This window comes from Ochotona curzoniae, unplaced genomic scaffold (assembly GCF_017591425.1).
Source record: "Ochotona curzoniae isolate NIBS_2020 unplaced genomic scaffold, NIBS_Ocur_1.0 contig_2210, whole genome shotgun sequence".
Lineage (NCBI taxonomy): Eukaryota > Metazoa > Chordata > Mammalia > Lagomorpha > Ochotonidae > Ochotona > Ochotona curzoniae.
The window spans coordinates 10535001-10554733 of NW_024465369.1; the positions used below are offsets into that span (position 1 = coordinate 10535001).

The 19733-nt window shown below is 38.0% G+C and overlaps 1 protein-coding gene across 5 annotated transcripts in view; it reads right to left on the reverse strand.

Moving 5' to 3' along the window:
- Positions 1-19733, reverse strand: part of GTDC1 (glycosyltransferase like domain containing 1) — a 275754-nt gene that overhangs the window by 14188 nt on the left and 241833 nt on the right. For 4 of the 5 annotated variants that reach the window (XM_040971529.1, XM_040971530.1, XM_040971534.1 and 1 more), the window contains one exon: positions 13332-13441. The exons of the other annotated variant lie outside the window; for it this stretch is intronic. In XM_040971529.1, the coding sequence (XP_040827463.1) occupies positions 13332-13441 (110 nt within the window). The remainder of the gene's footprint in view (positions 1-13331; positions 13442-19733) is intronic. 5 annotated transcript variants of the gene reach the window in all.

A 19733-nucleotide genomic window follows, 5' to 3' on the forward strand; every position in this document is an offset into this window, starting at 1 on the left:
TATACACTGCTAAATGTAAACAAAATCTCATGGGTAGTTAAAGAAAGAAGGTTTGAATATATAAGGTTATATTTATATAAATTTATTAATTTGAAAAGGTAGAGTTAGAGATCTGGGAAGGGACATAGTGAAACCCATCAGTTGATTCACTTCCCAAATGGCTCAGAGGCTGGGGCAGTGCAGCAAAAAGAAAGGAGCTAGAAGCTTCATCTGGATCTCCCATGTTGGTCCAGGGGCACAAGAAATTGGGCCACCCACTGCTGCTTTCTCAGTCACATCAGCAGGGAACGGAGCAAGAAGCAGGACTGAATTGGAACTGGCACCAATTTCCAGACTTGGAAATCCACACATTTGGGATGCCAATGCTGCAGGTAGTGGTTTAACCCACTGTACCATAGTTCTGGCCATTGCAGTATATATTTGAGAGATAAAAAAAAAATTGCTGAAATGAGTTTTGGCAGTTGGACTGGGATTTGACAAGTAAAGGAGAAGGGAGGTTTTCTGGGTGCTGATGTGTGAGCTCCCTTCAGGAACACTGACACATAAGCAAGGACTAAAGTCAAGCTACAAAGAGTAAAGCAGTTTCCTATATGTGCAGCTTAATTGTTGGTGGTTTTAGTTATCCATGGTCAGCGGAGGTCCAAAGTATTAAGTTGGAAATTGCAGAAGTAAGTTATTCATAAGTTATAAACTGCATGCTGCCACGTGATGGAATCTCCTGCTATCCTGTTCCAATCTGCCTAAATGGTGAATATTCCCTTGATCTAGTGGTAAACACAGTCTACTTGCCAATCACTTAGTAGCCATCTGGCTTATCTGACAGACTGTCAAATGCAGTGCCTGTGCTCAAATATTTTACTTAATAATGGTCCCACAGCACGTGACTAGTGATGGCGATAATTTGAATATGCTGAAAAGAAGTCATAAAATGCTTTCTTTAAAGGAAAGATCATAGTATTCTATGTAATAAGGGAAGAAAAAACATGCATGCAAAGCTTGTTAAAATTTATAGTAAGAATGGGGTCTTCTATACATAAATTGTGAGGAAAAAGTCATTCATGATGGTTTTGCCAAATGAAAATTTACAGCCTCAATGTAAGACAAATGCTTAGCTAAGATGGGAAAGGCACTGAATTTAGGAATGTGTATGTGCACTGAAAAAAAAACCAGTATATACACAGTTGGTACTTTTCATAGTTTTAGATATCTACTTGGGATCTTAGAATATTTCTACTGCGGCTAAATGCTATACATGAAGGCATACTAGGAAAGCCATACCAAGAAGACTATACTTATTGATGGCTGGGAAGGCAGCTGATAAAGTCGGAACTATCAGGTTTTTCAAGATCAAAAACATAACATTAAGGTATCGGGAGTAACTGTGATTGGCTTAGGCTGATAGTTCTCAACTGCCTGAGGATGGGGGTTCGGTGCAGGGGTGCAGCTCAGGATCAGAATGGTGAGGTTTAAATGCATCTTGGGGCTTGGTGTGGTGACTCAATGGTTAAACCCTCATCTTGCAAGTGCCAGGATCCAATATGAGCACCAGTTTCTGTCCTGGTTGCTCCAGTTCCCTTGCAGCTCCCTGCTTAAGGCCTGGGAAAGCAGTAGAGGACAGTCCAAAGCCTTCGACCTTGCATCTGCGTAGGAAATTCAGAAGACTCTCCTGGCTTCAAATTGACTCAGCTCTGGCTATTGTGGCCATTCGAGGAGTGAACCAGTGGATGGGAGATCTTTGTCTCTCCTTTCTGTAAACCTGCCTTTTCCATAAAGATTAATGCTAAAAATGCATTTTGAGAAAATTACAATTTTTCAGAGTAAACACTTCAGAAAGTGTGGAATCTCTTTTGGAGTGAGATTATATGCTTCAGTTTAAAAATTGAGGAACCCTGCCCTCCAAAGTGCCTGGCTTCTGGATCACATAGTCAATACGTGGCAAAGCTGCAACTAGAACTTTGGAACTAAATTCCATGATGGGATTCATTCCATGCTAGCATATTGATGGTTTCCATTTTTTTAAGATGGAACAAGTTAGGTGAGCAGAGATAGAGTTGGAAAAGCTCAGTGGTCAGAGCCAGATAGTAATTCCTTGCAGCATTACTTTCTATCAGACTCCTATTAGAAGTGCTGCAGGAAACTTGGACAATGCTAAATCGGGGGAGGAAGGGAGAAGAGGGGCACTTGCCACCACCATCCCTTACTGGGCCAAACGTTTTGATGTAACCACACTCCAAATCATGACAATATACAACTACCAGAATTCAAAAGGAAATCACCAAAGCAATGTACAAAGATCTCCTCTCTATCAACCATAACACAGATAGGCCTTTATAGTTTTTCAAATTAGGATCTGTTTCCAATTTCCTTTTCATCTGTTAATATCCATTTTTCCCATTAGTTCATTAATGAATTTCCTGTGTTTACCCTAAATGCACATTTCTCATATAGTTTGAGCACAGTCTATGAAAATGAAAGAGCTTTTTCCTTAGCAATGTTTTCACAGTTATGACTTTAGAGAACAGTTTCATGAGAGATGTTTTGGGAGTTTTGTTCCAGAACATATTATCGTCATGTTCTTCCCCCTGGTAGAATGGCTAAATGATCTTGCTTTGAGAGATGTCTGGAATCTTCTATTTTCCATAGAAATGATAAATACTCCTTTTACAGAAGCAGCAGGAGTAGACTTGAAGCCAGAAGATGGCATGCCTGGGAGTGACCATAGAAAAAAGGCTGATTTTTCTGGATACACTAAAGAATCAGAGCGAGTTGTTATCACTTGTGTCTGTTGCATCTCAGGAGCATTTGGGAGGGAGGGATAGCAGCAGAGTAAATGCACCTTCCTGGAGGAAGTAAGGAGAACTTGTCAGGCGCTGAGTTGGAAACATACACTTTCAAGTTCTTTCTGTGAGCTAGGGCTGGGAAGCTTGGCCCTGGCAGCTAGGATGGGGCTCACCCTGTTTTGTGTAGCTGACTCTGTTTTAAAAATTGTCTTCTTCACTTACAAAGTGTTCTCTGGCAGTCGCATCATAGAACTGTTAATGGCAGTTGGGTGACAGTTGTGCAGCTAAGTGTGCTCTGCAGCTGAGAGAATGAATGCATGTATGAGGCGATACAGAAAGGAAGGCGAAAGGAAAAGGGAGATGCACTAAGGAACATTGGTATTGGGATTTTATCAGGTGGAGAAAGGGTATGAATGCGCCCACATTGGAAGGGTGGGAGGAATTTCAGCAACAGATAATGCAAGATGTGAAGGTGGGTAGGTGTGCAGATGTATTTAGAAAATGGCAAAAGGAACAGAGAATTAGGACAGAGTTGGATTTTGAAGACTCTCACTTGACACAAAGGAAAATTAAGTTCATTCTTCAGAAAACCTATGAGACAGGTACTTGTTATTATGTTACCGTGATCACCTTCTTGGATGATTTGGGTTTAGAAACAATATCTAATAGCTAGTGGATGTAGCAAAGCGTACAGAGGCTGGGAGACCAGTCTGAAGTCATGGTAGGAAATAAAATCCCAGAAGATAAGAGCAAGAATTGGACAGGAGGCAGGAGAAAAACGGTGAGTATGGGGTGAACAATGAATAGGATATTAGTAACTTATTGAATGTGGAGTAGAAGAGAAGGGATTGAGGCAAAGGTGACTATCGGTGTTTTTCTTTCTTGGGATTATTTCTACAGGATACACTATTCGGTGTGAAATTACTGAGTCAAACAAAGGGTACAGAAATTCATATGGCTCAGGAAAAATAATTTACATAGCCATCATCATATACACAGATGGTGTCTCACTAGTCAGGGCGTCTTAGTTATGATAGTGCCTCTACTTTTATTGCTTTGGCCAACACAACTGCTCTCTCATAAATTCTTAGCATTTATTTAATTAATGATAGGGCTAAAGTGTTTTTTCCCCCCTAAAATCTGACTTAGTATCTAGTTCCTCTGATAGCATCATCTCTATTGTTTATTATCTGTGTGACCTTGGGCAAATTATTTAATTTGAGCTTTCACATCTACATCTGTCTATAGGGGAGAATAATTATACCTGTTGAGGGGACTGTTGTGATATAAAATGAGATATCAGAATAAAAGCCTAGCTTTCCAGTAATTTATTGTCCTTATAATGTGTTGATGCTATTGCAAACTTTTATTTATAATAGCCATCCAGAAAATACTCATATGCCTCATTTCTTATATGTTCAGTTTTATTCATACAAGAAGCATATGTTGTCTATGTTCATATTTATGTGAGTGCTTAAAATATACATGTAACTTGTTTTGTTTTTATTATATAGACACTATTAATTTTATTCAGTTATGTTACATTTTATGGCTGGAATAATTACATTGTTAAATGCTGTTATCTTAGGTTTATTGGGTATTACACATATATACAGGTTGAGTTTATTTCTGAATCTTCCCTCCTGCCCACTTTCATGCTTCCATGGTTTTGAGTTTGGAAAGCTACTAATTTACGCATGTTCTGAATCTAGTGAGACATATTATCCTACATGGTTTTTTTCGCATGTGATTCCTACGACCTGCCACTCACTTGCTGCTTTGAATTCTAGGACCACTTTGTAAAAGATAAATGATTTGAGGGCCTGGTGGCTAAAGTCCTTGACTTGCACATGCCAAGATCCTGTATGGATGCCGGCTTGTGTCCCGGCAGCCCTGCTTCCCATCCAGTTCCCTGCTTGTGACCTGGGAAAGTAGTCAAGGACGGTCCAAGGCCTTAGGACCCTGCACCTGCCTGGGAGTCTTGGAGGAGGCTCCTGGCTTCAGCTCAGCTCAGCTCTGGATATCGCGGCCACTTGGGGAGTGAATCCGTGGATAGAGATCTTTCTCTTTGTCTCTTCTTTTTTTCTGTATATCTGTCTAATGAAAATAAATAACTCTATAAAAAAGATACATGAAGTAACATTAGTATGCTTTAACAGATATCTTGTTAAATTAATACAGTATCTTGAGATCATTTTTATAGTAGTTATTTGTTCCTGTCAGGAACATATATGACTACTTTTATTCAAGTCTTTCTCACTTTTCCCATTGTATTTGATTTTTCTTGTGTTCATTTTAATAAAGGACTGGAAGCTTGAATTTCATTAAGGTTTTAAAAATTTAGTTTTATTTATTTCAAAGGTAGAGAGATGAGAGATGAGAAAATGAGAGAGAGTGTGAGTTAGGGCTGAGCAAGGCCAAAGCCAGGAGCTGGGAACTCAGTCCAGGTCTACTAAAAGATGGTAAAGACCCAAGGACTTTAGCCATCACTGGCAGCCTCCCCAGGCACGCATTAGCAGAAAGTGGGAACTAAGGCTGGAGTCAGGATTCTAATCCAATCATTTGGATATAGTAGTGCAGTCACCTTAAGCAGCACCATAACAACCAGGCCTAATGCCTGCTGCTGCCTCTCAAATGACAGATATTGGGAAACTGACCTTTCAAACCATAATCTTGAGAAAGTATATATATATATATAGCATGTGTCTGGCTCTAAGAATCATGTAAAAGCGGTTTTGTCTGTTGAGAATCTACATCAGATCCCCAATGCTAAAATTGAGGTAACGGAAGGCATTTCCATCAGCTCAAAATGAGATGTTAATACTTGTGTGATGATTTACGTAACTAGATTGCTGTAAGACTTGCTCATGAGCATTATGAGATAATATATTCCAAATTGCTTAAAATGTTACAAAATAAACCAGGACATGTTATCATAAAGTGTAATTATAAAACACTTATGCCATCCCCACCAGTCTGTAAGATTCCAGAGGGGAAAAACTTGTGTTTGGCACAAAAATTTAATCAATATCAGAACATAATAGGAACTCAGTAAAATAGTTTTAAGTTAATAGAACAAATAGTGATAAAATGAACAAAAAAAAGAGGGGGAAGGATTAGGGAATGGTGTGGTCTGGAGTGAATAAGTTTATTTGAATTTTCCTATTACATTTATTTCATCTCACAATATTTTGATAATTCAACATTGATCAATATATTGATAACTTTCCTTTTGCTGGACTCTTCTTATAGCAAAATTTTAAACCTTTGTAATAATTTGGCACGAGTGATCTGTATTCCTAGAATCTTCCTACTGTTTTTCCCTACTAACTGCTCTGCTGAAAATGAGAGAGCAGCTGAGAGCAGAGTGAGAGGGTAGGGAAATGTTATATAATCATCCGACATTTCAGAGCTAAGATCGGAAACTTGCTGAGATCACAGTCATAACCATATTCATGCCAGATATTAACCAAAAGTCCTCCACACACAGTTCCCAACTTCAAAGGTGAACTAGAAGGACGTCTATCAAAACCATGGTTCTGGTTTTTAGTTTCTCTGTAACATTTTGGCCACCTAACTCTGAAGTTAGCAACATTCCTTAAGGAAATGCCTACCTTTAGCATGTCTGCAGCATCTAAAGATGGGACCTCATGTAAGGCTCTGTCCGTTCACAGAAAAGAGTATTTTGTTTAGAATTACCATTTGTGGGAAATTATACAAAAACATTCCATTGGTTTGTGATATCTTAGGCATTTACTTCTTCTTTTTAATCAGCTCGAGGGCAAACACAGTGACCTTGTCATGAGATCTGGCCCAAATTCCAACATTTGCATTGAGGAATTTCTAGCCCTTTGAGTTTATTTGTAACAAGATGACTGCTTGCAGACATGTGATGTGGCAGAATGCCCTTAATATACTTGTGAATCAAAATAAAATGAACTTTGAAGATGCAGCACCATTAATGTCTTTCCTGGATCCAAAATGCATGAAAGATTCTGAGGAGAAATCTCTGAGTCTTACATACTCTGCACGGCAGTTTCGAAAGCACTCTTTCCAAATAATCTAATTGTGCTGAGATTCTCATTAGAACTCACTGAAGTGGTTAGGGCAGGAGGTTTTATTATTATTTCCCTTTCCCATCATCGTCTTTTTATTGCACAGATGGATTACCGAGGTTAACCTAGCTATGGGACTCAGCCCCAAACCCACTTTGCTGACTTTAATTCCTGCAAAACAGATTTCTCAGTCATGATGTTATTGAGATTATAGTTTGGATAATGCTGTCATAGGCACTGTGAAGTGTTTTGCACCATCTTTGTCTGTACCTACTAAATATCAGGGTATCACCCTCCTATTCGCAATTGGAACAAGCAAAAGTGTCTCTGGACATTGCCAAACACCTCACAGGGAGGAGGGACCTTCCCTGGCTGACAGCCATTGTAAGCATCTCAAAGTCCCATGTTAGAGATCACTCCTGGATCTTCACCTGCCTAGCCCATATGGGAGGCCATAGGCACATGGCACCCTGTGCCCTTGGCTAACAGAACCCAACATGGCCTGATCCCTGGGCATGCAACAAGAGTGATGGGCTATATCCTGGTCTCTCTTCCCTACTCTGCTAAGACTTCCTTTGTAAACCATTCTAGGAAATCAACTGTAACATTCATCCTACTTTTCAGCAGGTAAAGATCATACTCTGATATACAATATCCTGTGCTTTCTGACTTTTAACTTCATTGGAGGGTCCAGAGAGACAGACATATCTGTTAGCCCATCACAATGTTGTTGTACTATCGGTACCGCCCATCTGCTGCCCCCTTCTCCTATATAAGCTTGTGACTTCTCTCAAACAGACATTCTTCACCACCTGTTGGTCTCAGTGTTTCTGCTGCAGAAGAGCACTGTCGCCTCACCCCTCCGTGGTTTTGGGGCCTGCTGGGCAGAAGACCCCCTGAGAAGGCTAAGTTACCCCAAAGAGATAATTAAGGCCACTTTTGTAGAAACCACTTCCATTTCTTATTGACTGTGCCTTATGGGACACAACTGCTGCTTGTTCTTCAGTTAACAGCTAGCTGGTTAACAGCAAAGGAACTGTAGGCCATATTCTAATATTGAAGGGATCTTTATTCACCTGAGGTAGCTTTTCCCAAATGAAGCAGAAATTTTGGAGAGAGTTGGCTTTCGCTCTCAATAGGCATGGGTTATGATTTATACATTAAAGAACTGTGGTATTCAACAGTCTGGTTCACCCAATATTTCTGTTCCCCTCCATTCTGGGCACAAAGTAAGACTGCATTTCCTGGTCATCCTCAGGACTGGGCAGGGCCTTGGGACAAGTTCTGGGCCAGGAGTGAAACCTCATACTACCACTTCTAATTCGGATGACTCAAGTGCTGATCATGGAAGCTCCTGAGCTTTCTTGCCTTTCTGGTATGGTAACTGGTACTTTAGGAGATGCTGTTTGCTTGGGTTTCTCTGTCAGTTTGGGTCTCTGAGTGACTATAATAAACAGAACACTTCCACTCTGCGATAAACATGTAGTGTCTACAAAATAGGTTTAGGGATTGTAAGATCGTCTGTTATCATGTTACCTTATCATACTCCAGCTTATTCTTGTGGAAAGATGAGAAAAGGATAGAAAAAAATTACATTGAAACAAGGTCATGAGGACAAACAGGAAACAGTATAAAAATCACTTAAAACTTGATTAAATCTTAAGACTGTCCAAAAAATGTAACCATTGTTTTACTCATTAACTGTTCAATGTTTGTAAATTATTTCAGTGTGTGTTTTTTCATATCTTAATAAGGTAGGCAAATTTACTATTTTATCATGCCCAACTCTTCAAATTTGTTCATTCAAACAGTATTTATTGACCGTTGAGTATGTGCCAAGAATTATTTGGGATGTATTTTCATTCCATGTTGCTTCTGACTTCTCATGAGGAAGTCAGAGGGAGGGAACCCACTTAAACATCAAAGGTAGAAGGCACACATTTAAGAAACAGGATTGAGCTTTTTTTTTTCACCCTTCCTTCTGAGAAAGTGGAAATGATTTCATGTGAGGGGCCACATTTTTACTAATGGTGCCTTATCAATCAATCACCTACTATTACATTCTCAGCTATAAAAAAGGGAAGGCTCTGTGGATTTCTATACAGAACATAGTTTAGGTATTGGCCTTGGAAGTTACTGACCTGGTTTGAATGATGGCTTCTGAAGTCACTGGCTGGTTGTTTTTGAGCAAGTGCCAAAATTTCTTCATGCCATAATTTTACCAACTGTGCAATGGTAATTCTGATAGTACCCAGTTTTCAGGGCTGCTCAGCAGACGAAATGAAGCAATGCAGAAAGGGCTCACAACAGTATATGGGACAGGCTCAGTGCTCAAGCAATGTCAGTTCCAGTATTTTAGAAAAATGTTCCAGTAAATGATGAATAAAAAGCTGGCGTGGGAGAGCAAATTGCAGATGTCACAGAATACTTGTACACTATTCACCATTTCATTCTAGAGGTCTAGCATAGAGTTTGGAACAGGAAGATGTTTTAAAAAATTAAAAAACAAGAATGCCTTGACTGCAGCAGGCATTTAATGCCACAATACAGTTGCTGTCTGAGATAGGCATGTTCTTCTGTTGGGAGTTCCATCTCTGCTTCCCAACCTGATTCTTGAAGGTGATGTGCTCCAAAGGGACTTGGCGAGTGTTTGTGTCCCCACTTTTCATATAGCAGATCTGGACTGAATTTTCAGCTCCTGAGTTTAGCCTGTACCAGCACTGACTATGGTGGGCATTTGAGGGAGTGAACCAACATATCCGAGATCTCTGTCTCACTATCTTTCAAATAAAACGAATAAAAACTTAACATAAACATTTGTTGAACAAGCATGGTGGTGATTAGGGATGACACAATATCTGTGTCAGCTGTAGTGTTCAGCTTTGAGGTTTTGGGAAACCAAGAACTTTCCTGTTTCTTCTCCTTTGTACACAGTCGCAAATTATAAGAGATGATCTTGATTTTGCTGCTCTTTATAGGAAAACTTATCATACTTACTTGAAAGTAATTAACAATATGGAGACTGTACAACATTGCTTTAGAACATTTTTGAGAGAATTTTAATGCTGATTGTTGGTGCTATCACAAAGGGCAGTAAAACTTGTTGGCACAAGCACTACAAGAAATCACTAGTCAAAGAATCAGGTAAGAACCAAACTTGAAATAAAAGTTGCTATTTATGGCATAATAATAACTGCAATTACTTCTTGAAAAACCACTTCCCTACACATACTAATGGTGTTGATTGTCCTGGTTTGTATTATACAGTACAGAAAGTGTCTTTATACGCTGGGTTTGAGATATGCTCATAAAGCACAGTAAGAGAGAACAAGCAAAGAAACACATTATCTTCCAGGCAACCATTTTGTGTGTGTGTGTGTGGTAGAGCTAGATAACAGATTAGGAATACTGGATGATCATTTGGGGGAAAGTAACACTGAGACAAATAGTTGGATCAGAAGACAGGAACTTGAAAAGCCAGCCTAACAGTGGTTACAACATTATTAAGCTGTGAGATCTAACTGAATTCCTCTGTGCCTCAGTTTCTTTCCTGTTCCCTACTGAACAGGATGCCACCGAGAGTTAAACAGATAATATTGCCAAATGGCTTTGAGCATTTATAAATATTAAGAATGCCTGGAAACGGAGTTGTAAACAAACACCCAATAAAAAAGAGGGTGATAGGAATGGCATTTTTAGGAATTACTGGGAGGAAAGGTTAAGAAAATGATTGTCTAAGGACATAACCTGAAAGTGGCTGGGCTCATTCATTCCTTCTAGGCTTGGCTTCCTCCTGTGTGCAAGGTGAAGTGCTGTGGCCATGAAGAGTGGACTGCATTTGAAATGACAGAGATGGAGCAGTGAGTAACACAGAAGGGAGCCTCAGTTGAGATTGACAGTAGGAACAGCATGTACACAGATAACATGCTATCCTTGGCTAGGCTTCCATAACACTCCATTAATATTTCACAACATCCTAGTTACCTGCTAGTTATATATGTTTGCCCATGACAGAGTTTCTGCAGGCAGACTGAATCCTGGTCATCACAGCCTGTGCTTGCCATAGTGTAAGTATGAAGTTGAAATGAAGACAAAGTAAACAATAAGACTGGCCCAGGAATTACTGCACACTAGGTAGTTGGAACCCTACTTGTTTCACATTCCACTTTGCCTTAAATAGTTCAGTGTCAATGTGTGGAATGGAGAGCTGTGATCAGAAGAACAAAGCCTCTGGAGTAAAAAATTTAGTCTTCTTTGTAGTAGTGGTCTACAAATGCCCAATGGCAAATCTGGGTAAGAAGCCTTATGTTAGGGTTTTCTTCAGCCCCTTTTCCCAGTCCATCCACAAATGCCTCACAGTTGGCACAGATAAAACTCAACTTACCAGCCTTGCAAATGAGTTGAACTTTTCTTTACTTCTTTATTGGCAGCCATCCATCTACCAAATTATTTTGCATGTTTTCCTGCAAAACTTCTTTCTAATACAGCATTTTGTGTCCCTCTGTTATTACCTCACAAAATGATGACCCCAGGAGAGTCTTCCTGCAATTATGTTTATATATCCTGTCAAGATGTCTTCCTGAAATACAAGTCATCTCATACGCTTTCCTTATCCAAGATCTCGGCTCCTTATTCCTTCACCTTTTCCAATTTACCTTAATAAGCAAGATCCTCTGTACCTGCCTTTGTCTATGTGTGGTAGGTGTTCACTAAATACCAAGGACAGAATCACCTGTCCTACTCAGATGAGTGATCTCATAGCATTAATCATTAAAATTGTTCTATCATTTAAATAAAGGTTCAAAATGGTTGGGCTCTGCCTATGTCATTTCCCATTTTGGAATTACTTTATCCTTTTAGACTATCTGAATATTTTTTTTGCTATTCAAGAGCTAGCATTTCATGTGTCTCGTGTCAGTACTAACATGTAATTGTGTTATCTTACGCTTGTTTCCTATACTTATACAGAAATAATATTTTCTCAACAAAACTAGAAATTCCTTGGAGGAAGGGAATTTACCTTGTTTCTACTCATTTATTAAACAAATAAATAATAAATAAACAAACAACTATTCACAGGTACTAGCTCTGTGTTAGGCAACACATTGGGTTCTGAAGTATGGAGAAAAACAATTGAGATATAGCCCAAATCTTCATAGCACCAATATTGATCTTCGGTCTGCTGATTAACTCCAGGTGGCCACAATTGCTGGAGCTGAGCTGATACAAAGCCAAGAGTCTGGAATCTACTCTGGGTCTCCCACATGAGTGAAGCTTTCCCAGGCCACAAAAAGAAAGCTGGATGGCAAGCACAGCAACCAGGACAGAAACTGTCACCAACATGGGATCATGATGGATGCAAGGTGAGGACTTTAGCCACTAGGCTTTCATGCTGGGTCCATATCCACTATATTCTACTTTATGTGTGTGAGATAAAGTTATCAAATTTGCATATATAATGAATAATTTAAAAAAAGTAAAGAAGAAAAAGTATAGGATACTGAGAAACTATAGGAAAGCTTCATATTGAAAGAGAACACCATGAGTTGAAATAAAAAGAACAAAATAGAAGTAAACAAGCACATGTCCAAACATTTAAAGAAGCTTGGAGGGACTGAGAAAAGTTGTTTTCTATAAACTGGAGAGGTTGTAAAGCAAGCCAGCTGAAGGAGGCTACCGGGTTATGAGTTAGGTACAGGTTTAGCTTTGTACTGACCTGCACTTGCTCGGTGAGTGCAAACTAGAGGTGGACCACAAGAATTATGAACAAACGTCATTCCTGAGCTTTTGTTTTCTGTATATTTGCTTTTTAAACAAAGCTGGACATACAGTGCTTAAAAAAATCATGAACCTTTCATTGCCTGTGGAAGGTGTAGAATGCCCATTTTACAGAGCTGATCAGGCAGCAGGGTAAAAGGAAATGCTTCTGCATGGATTCCTTGTGGTGTTATCAATAAGCGGACCTGCTTCTAATCGATTCCAATTTTTGTCTTTCTCAAGTTCAATAAAAAAAAACACACAAAAACATGGCATAGTAGCAAACACGATACGAACTGTAGCCCATTCCACATAATAAGTAAGATGCCAAAATGCTTTATACAGCCTACCCAACAGATGGTAATGGATTCCAGCCATTACCAGTGAGAGTGGGATTCAAACCAGTGACCCCAGAGGTGAGAGGTTGTATATCCAATTACAAATCCTCTCTTTCCGATAAGTGTTAATATGCCTAAAGCAATATATCTTATTTATATTAAGATGTGTTGTATAAACTATATTTGATAAAAGAGATGACTTCACGTTCTCAACTTAAATCAAAGAATGCTTACTTAAGTATTTTTTTAATTGAATCAGACTTTAATGCCATCGTATAATCTTTTGGTTAACAGTGCTCATCTTGATGATTCCAACAAAGGGAAACATGGAAATTAATACTTAAAGTTGTAGAGCTTATGCCATCTATAAAAACACTCATTAGAAAACAGAGAAGAGGTACCTGGGACGTCAGTGAATGTTTCTCCAAGGACAGAAACGTGGAAATTGAGTCCTAAGTCCTTAAGATGCATTAATACTTTAAAAAAACTCTCTGGATCTTTATCATGCTCCCTGTAAACAAACATACAAAACATATCATGTGTTATCTTAGGGAATATGCAAGGAAAAATGGTTTATTTCTTAGAGTAGCAGTTCTTTGCAGGGCCTACTGCTGTCTACGGAAGCTTCTGACATTCAGATAGATTTCTCCCCACCACATCAGCACACAGAGTCTTCACCTCTACCAACCTCTCTCTTATCAAAATCCAGTTATATGAAAGTTTCAAGGCTCTGTAACTTTTTGTTAAAGGAAAAATCTGTTGTGTTTTTCACACTTTTAGGTTGGCTTATGGAAAGTATACTGAATTTTCCTTTTTTCTAAAATAGTTAATTTTTCACTTAAATCTTTTTTTTGAGAAGACTAACTTTTTTTTCTGCATAAATTTTTTTTACTGGTAATAACATTGTATTATATGATACAGTTTTATAGGCACTGGGATTACCCCCGGCCCTCCCACAACCCTCAAGAAGACTAACTTTTAAAGGGTAATTTTCTACTGATCAAGAGAGTGAAGCAAAGATGCCTTTCAGTTTCATGGGTCTGAATAACTCCTTCCCTTACTGACCCAGTGACTGTGTGCCCACAAGGAACACACAATTTAGGCAGTGAGATTACAGAGCCCTTCACTAATCTTGCAGTTGAAATAACTGAAGGGAATTACTACTACATCAAAAAGGGCTAGGTCTGAGCCTGAATCTGCCGAGTATTAACTTAGGAGTGGCGGTTATTCAACAAATAAGCATAATAAGGATAATTCACTCAATAGAAATGTTTAAAAGTATGAATTATCTTTTGTTTAGTTTATCTGTCTTCTTTGCAGTGACAGGCTAATGAAATTAAAACATTTTTAAAAATTTCTCAATCCAATAAATCACATTAAATATAATAACTTTTCACATTTTCAGTTGTGAATATCTCAGTATTTCTTGCATTTAATTAAACTGTTTCAAATTATCTTATTTAAGACAGATGTAAACCAGATATCTTAAAATATTTGTTTTTTAATTTATAATTCAGTATCTAGGTTTCTTTTTATATTATGGAGAAATAGCTATGTATCAGTGATTGAATTTCTCATTTACCATCTAATTATGTAAAATAAATCCGTAAATTGATTAAACTGCTATATGAAATATGAAAATTACATCATTCAGGAAATCTCAAGAAAAATGACATCTGTACCCCTAAATGTGTTAATTCACGATTCAGTCAATATTTTCAGTATCAAAAATTAAAACAAATGCATCTTCTAATTAACATTTTAAGTGGCATTTATAGTCTTATGAAATTTTAAGATCTTACAGAATAAGTATTCTATAACAATTTATTTTAAGCACTCTCAGTTTGATTTACCTCAAGTAATAAGAAATGCAATGGCAAAATGTTCCTTACTTTTTAAGATGATATGTATTACATGCACGTACCATTGGGAAGTTTTTGCTTTGTTCTCACATATACTACTGCTATTGGCAAGAACAAAGACTCTACCCAGTTTGGTAGTAAAGAATATACCATGTTCTAACTTCAGTCGCATCAAATAGTTGCCATCTTATCTGTAAAAATGTTCTTTCAGCCTGATTCTCTTGAAAACATTCAGACGAAAGGAATGAAAACAACATAATATATTTTAAAGAGGCATAGTAACACTATAGGGAAATTTAACCACTCTGTTCTTTCAATTTTTCATTTTGAGTACCAAAAGTTTTAGCTGTGCATCCCCCAGAGATCATATATTTTAGATATTTCCTACTGATGTGTGTGTGTGTGTGTGTGTGTGTGTGTTAAAAGAAGATGTGGTTTGGAGTAGGGAGGAGGTTTAATCGTTTTGGGGCTACAATTCTTAAAAAATTTCAATGTGAGCATTTTCAAATTGGCAGGCTCTATGAATCCTAATTTTTAGTGTTTCTATACAAGATAAATGCATTATAACCCTACTGTATTCATTAGATATTTCTTAAAGGTGGATAAAAACTTTCAATAGCTACTTTGCATAAGCACACAAAAGAGATTTGTGTGAATCCCTTCTCTTTTAATATAAATCATAATATATGCTTGAATGTAAGGTTAGTTTTTTTTCTTTTTTCAAATTACCCCTCAGAAATGTAGCATTTTTATATCAAAGTGCCTTATAAAGTCTTTCATAATATCAGGCATTGTCACTTACTTTATTTGGAACAAAGTACTGATCGGGGAAGAAGCATTAGCCTTTTGGATAGTTTTAACATTAATTTGATGGAACTGGCCAAAATGGAGGCAAAAGAATTAAATATTGTTAGTGATGATTTTGGAAGACATGGTCCTACAATGCTAAGTGCTGGGTGTTACTGAAATTATGCAGTTTAGAAAAAAAAAACAAGAATAATAGAGTCAGTGGCTATCACACATTAAGAGCAGTTGGTTTTTATAGCTGAAGAGACATCCAGTGAAGACATCACGGAGTTTCACAAAGTCGGGTAACCTAAGCCATGCAGACTGAATTCTAGGTGACAGGTGGGAGAAAACAGGTACAATGCCTACAAAGGTGTCTCTATTCTGATTACAAGGAAGGCTTGGGAGGGAAGCTGGACAAAACTGATTCATGAGAATGTAAGAGTGGAAAAAGTAAAATATGAAAAAATATTCCTCACAACATAGTTCTTAAATTATTATTTGGTTAAGTTAGTATGTTACATATTGATAAATACATACTTGATTATTTCATCTATATTAATCAAAGTTGATATAGCCAATTTATGGGGCTGGTGTTGTGGGTTAACACATTAAGTGCTGCCTCTGATACCAGCAAGTCCTATGAGTGTAGGTTCGAGTTCCATGGGCTCCACTTCCAAATTAGATCTCTGCTAATGAGCCTTAGAAAGAAGAAGATGGCCCAAGGACTTGGGTTCTTACCACCCATGAGGGAAACCCTGATACAGTTTGGGGCTGGCCCAGTTTCAGCCATTATGGCCACTTGGGGAGTGGCTCAGCAGATGGAAGATTGTCTTTAACTCTACTTTCAAAATAAACTAAAAATTAATAGATTTATTCCATTTAGTTGAAAACCATTAAACTTTCCTTTTAGAAGAATGAGAAATTACCTAACATGCAATCATTAAATATGTGAACAAATCTTTAGTCACAGTCATATAACAAGACACAGATGACATTCAATGTCAGAGAACAATGTTTTGTCATATGAAGAACTCATTCCAAATATCCAATGGATTACTCATAGATTTGACACAGCACCCACAAAATTAAGAAATTTTTCTAGTAGAATATGAATCTGTCTTATAGTTCTTTCTAGGAACTCCAACATGAAACCCTCAAAGTATGACTTCAGCATGGAGCACTAAATATAAAATGGAGGATTTGAAGATAATGTGCTGAGTTTCCCTTTCTGCTAACAGCTTTAGAGCAAACATGCATTCAATAGTATAATCAGTTTTCCATGAACATGCTTGTACAGTTACAGCTCATAAACACTCTTTTAGAAAAAAAAAATTATTTTCACCAAAGAAAGAGAAAGAGAACTGGAGGACAGGGGGCAAGTTAAGAGATGAGGGAAGGAGAGGGAAAGAGAGAAGAGAGCCAGGATCCAGAAACCAAATCCAGTTGCCCGTGAGTGACAAGGCCCTACACATTTCAATTGTCATCTGTTGTTTCCCATATGTGTTAGCCATAACCTTGAATTGGAATAGCAGCTGGCTGAGACTCAAGTCCAGCACTCAGTTATGGGGTGTCCCAAGTGGCAGCTCAACCACTGCACCAAATGCTTGCCCCTAAATACTTTTCTCATCCACTGGAGGGAGAAATGAAAACAGACAGTCTTTAAGAAGGCAATTTGGTTATGTAAATTCTAAGCCTTAACATTTGCATATATTTTGCCCCTATAAAATGAAGATGTACACAGAAATTCAGCTAGACTATGTCTATCACAACATTGCTTACATTGGCAACTATCTGTAAACAGTCTAGTGTAATAATAAGTAAACATATTTTGACACATGCATATGATGCAATATCATGCAGTCACTGAGAATAATATTGCAGAAGTATATTTCATGACATTTAATAATATTTTAAAAATTCTATTAAGTAAAAACAAAAAGACAGGATAGTATTATATGCTGTTTTTATAAGACAAACAGATGTGTTTACCTAGAAAAAAGTTTGGGATGATTTTAATAAAAAATGTTAACAGAAACTGACTCCAGGGAGTTTTAGAAATGTTTCCTCTTTTGATGCACTTCCAATCTTTTTTAAATAAATATTTCTCTATGCATCATTTTTAATGTTTTGAAATTACTCCCCCTAATATCCTAACCATAAGATTTCATTCACAGTACTTTTGCTTAACCCTGTAACACTTTTCATATTTTATAGCAGCATGAGCACCTCTTTTCTATGTTCCCCAACTTACGTTTGATAGCTGCCAATCAAGAAAACTTAATGTATCATGAAATGTTCCAGAAGATGAGTCGGGATCCAAGCTTTCCAATAATTTCCCTACTCTTGACTAGGTAAGAATGAAATGGTTTGGCTGGGAATTCTTTCCTCCACACTCCCACTATGGCAGAAGCGACCAGCACAGAAATATTCCAGGCTTACTGGAAGCAGTAGATACAGCAAGAACAGCTTTTATTCCCAAATATTATTCAGAACATTTGAAAAGCATAAACTGTTTCCATGTGTTTTTTCTTCCTATATCTGTTCTCTCTGTTGCCTTTCCCATTTAGTTTCTTAGAGCTGAATTTCCTCATTCCTCACTTAACATTCATTCAGTAAATATTTATTGAGGATTTCTGAGTTCTCCATACTTGTCACTTATACTAAACTGTTATCCTTTCCTATTTTTTACAGAACTTTATACATACGGAATGTAATCTCTTTCATGTAGTTTCCTGCCTTGCCTTGGCAGAAACATGGGTCTTCTTGGATGCTACATTTAAATTCTCAGGACCATGTCAATTGCGGTTGAAAACCTGATGAGATGATAAATCACACTTGCTTTGTTCACTAAGCACCCGGTGTCTTGCTGAAGGGTGGTGAACCTCCCTTGTGTTCGTGAACATCTAGTTTCCTCTCTCTTTCTGGGGGTACATAAGACTCCACTTTTATTCCCCTGCACAGGATTTCTTCCAGCTAATGGATTCAGTATGTCGCTTTGGAAGAGAAGTATTCACCAGCAGAGTAGCTCATGCTCTCCTGTGGTGAACCCGTGTTCGGACTGCTGAGTTAAAACAGGGAAACCATCAAGGTCACTATATGGAGGAGAGTTAACCTGTACAGCCAACTAAACTTTGGACAGGTGAGAGAGTATACTTTTGATGTGTTTAAGCAGCTGAGTTTTGGGTTGGAGTGAAATGGGAAGTGTCTTCATTACTGCAGCATTATGCAGCTTATCCTGAGTAATGTGGTATCTGTGGCACAAAATTAGCTGCTCTACAAATATCTGCTGAATAAATGAAGGTGTCGGAAAAGCAGGTTCCATTTATAGATTTCCTGGTAGGTTCCAGATTCCATGCTAAACACCTGATCATAATCCTGCTTAAGCCTCTCAAGCCAAGTGGTTATAAAAATATAACAATTTCTTCATCTAAGATCACAAAGGGACCACGTCTGCATCTGAAATGACATTGCACCGCTAGCAAGTCATTTTCTTTCTTTGACCCATTTTGCTTCTTCCTCTGATGATGATGAACAACATTTGATCCTTTCAATCTATGGGTTCATTTTGAGGTCATCAAACCATGGTTATTCTTCTCACTTGAGGATCAATTTCATTAAATAAGAGATGGCAATAAGAATATAGTAAACAGGAAATTATGATCTCTCAGTTTTAAAACTTGGTTTTGGGTTGGCACAATGGCTCAGTTGGCTAAAAAATACTCACTTTGTGAGTGCTGGGATCTCATATGGGCACCGGTTCATGTCCTGGCTGTTTCACTTCCCATTCAGCTCCCTGCTTACGGTTTGGGAAAGCAGCAGAGAATGGCCTAAAGCCAAGGGATCCCTGCATCCACATGGGAGACCAAGAAAAAGCCCCTGGTTCCTGGCTTGAGATCAGTTCAGCTGTGACCACTGTGGCCCTTTGGCGAGTGAACCAGCATATTGAAGATCTTTCTCTCTGTCTCTCCTTCTCTCTAAGTCTGGTCTGCTTTTCCTATAAAAATTAAAAAAGGAATAAGAAAAAACTTGATCTGAATATGGTTTAAAACTTCACCTTCAGGTACTTCATGAAATAACAATTCAATGTCAAATTCAGTGCTCTGTTCCTTATTTAGAAATATAAGGCTATTATTACCATGCCCATCGCCGCTG